General features: G+C 57.3%; 1 protein-coding gene across 1 annotated transcript in view; it reads right to left on the bottom strand.

The window, feature by feature from the left end:
- Nucleotides 1–1,973, bottom strand: part of LOC104134981 (bone morphogenetic protein 8A-like) — a 10,184-nt gene that overhangs the window by 1,363 nt on the left and 6,848 nt on the right. Inside the window, exons 4-6 of the mRNA XM_009648585.1 lie at nt 1,221–1,415; nt 462–541; nt 32–142 (exon numbers count right to left, since the gene is read on the bottom strand). Coding sequence (XP_009646880.1) covers nt 32–142; nt 462–541; nt 1,221–1,415 — 386 coding nt within the window. The remainder of the gene's footprint in view (nt 1–31; nt 143–461; nt 542–1,220; nt 1,416–1,973) is intronic.

Raw genomic sequence — 1,973 nt, forward strand, 5'->3', positions numbered from 1 at the left:
TGCCGGGGCTGGCATTGCAGCTTGCACTGACCAGGGACTGCAGGATGGCGTGGTTTTGGTGGCGTATGCAGGAGTCCAGGGGGAAGGCACACTCCCCCTCGCAGTAGTAGGCTGAGTACCCCTGCGGGGCGATCACCCAATCCTGCAAACAAAAATAAAGTGGGTTTATACCAGTTACACTGGGGGCTGCACCCTTTCTGTGCCCCTTCATCCATTCCCCACCTGCAAAAACAACCCAGCCAGCTCCTCCCCAGGTGGCTGTGCTAGCAGCAAGGGTTTATTTTAATTTTTTCGGATTGAGCCATGAGTTGTTCGGGGTCACCGGTGAGGTTTGGGGTTGTGGCAGTTCATGTTTGCCTTCCCAGCTGTTGGGATGGGGCAGCGGCAGCTCCTGGCTGCCCTGCCCTGCGATGGGGTTTTGGGGTTTTTTTTTGTGTTTATTTCTCCCAGTAGACAAGTACCAGCCAGCCGAGGTCCTGAAAGCTGACGTAGAGCTCATGGCGTCGGCAGACCTGCCGCCCGTCTGCAGCATGGACATCGTCTGCGGGAGAAGGGGACAGGCAGTGTCAGCCCCGCGGTGCCGGCATCCCCACCACCCTCCCCGGCCACAGAGAGCCCCACTCAAGGGTGGCACTGAGCGGCCAAGATGCTCCAGGTTAGTCCAGAAGGGCAAAAGAAGAGGAGCTTCTGTGGTTGCACAAAGGGAAAAGAAGCTTCAGACCAGCCTAAAATTTATTGCTCCAACATCAGGACGAGGGGATTCAGCCTGGGAAGGGCTAAACCCCAGCTCTGCTCATGGTGGACTTGGCTTCAAGGGTTTCCCAAGCTAAAAGAGTCGGGAGAGCTGGGGTTTCTTGCTTCCCTCCTGCCTGAGCGGCTTTCCAGGGCTGTGACACCCTCCTGGGGCTGTGACACCCTCCCGGGGTGATGCCCTCCCAGGGAAGCTTCAAAACCAAGAGCAATGATGCAGAAAAGCCAATATTTGGGTACCCCAAACCCTGCAAAACACCATCCCCTTGAAGATGCCAGCCCACTGCACCTCCTGACCCGCAAACAACCCCAATCATAAAACCCAGAGCTCTCGGCTCCCCTGCGCTGCATTTCTGGGCCAAAATTGGGATTCCTTGCAAGACAAGGTACTAACAAAAGGTCCCTCAACCGTGGCAACAGCAGAGCCCTTTTCGTTGATCGGGACCACTTCTTGTCCCGTGGCTTCTTACCAAAAATTCCCGGCAGCTTGTTTGGATGCGGGAGGTCGTTCGTCTTCTTGGGCTGCCGCCTCCTCGGGGGCTTGGCCGCCCGCGTAACGCGCGTGGGGCTGGGGCTCGCCCGGAAAAACGTCACCATGAAGGGCTGCTTGGAGCGGGGCCCCCGGCGCCCCAGCAGCCCCGCCGAGCCCGGGTCGACGCTGTGCCCTGCAGGGATGGGACCACGCTCCGGTTTGCTCTCAGAATCGACTCATTCGGTTAAAGCAAGGAGAAAAAAATACAGAAGGAAATTTGCAGCAGAGAGCTGCAGTTTTGGCATCCCATGTGGCTGGACTCCCCCCCCCAGGGGCTCCTGCTCTGCTGTTGCACCCCCCCCAGGGTGGGTATACGACGGGCAGCTCATGGCGATGGTATGGCCTCATCCAGCACAGCCACCACCACGCAATGGTCGCGTAGAGCGATTCGGGGAGAAAAAAACAAGTGAGACCCAAGCAACTCATTTTTTTTTCCCTTTGTCTCTAGGGAGGAAAGCTCAGCTGGGAGGGAAGAGGATGGATGGGGCATCACCGGCTGCGATTTCTCCCTACGTCAAGCAAAGATGCTCTCTGCATGCCTGCACACCAGCAAAAGGCACCTCTGGAGCAGGTTTGACCCCTTGGAGAGAAGAGGGTTAATCCTCTGGTGCTCAGGCGAGGATCCTCCAGGTAAGGAGTTCGTTAAGTGCTGCTGGGGTTATTACAGCCCAAACCAAGAACCCCATTAGCA

The sequence above is a fragment of the Egretta garzetta genome, unplaced genomic scaffold, assembly GCF_000687185.1.
Source record: "Egretta garzetta isolate BGI_Z169 unplaced genomic scaffold, ASM68718v1 scaffold101, whole genome shotgun sequence".
Classification (NCBI taxonomy): domain Eukaryota; kingdom Metazoa; phylum Chordata; class Aves; order Pelecaniformes; family Ardeidae; genus Egretta; species Egretta garzetta.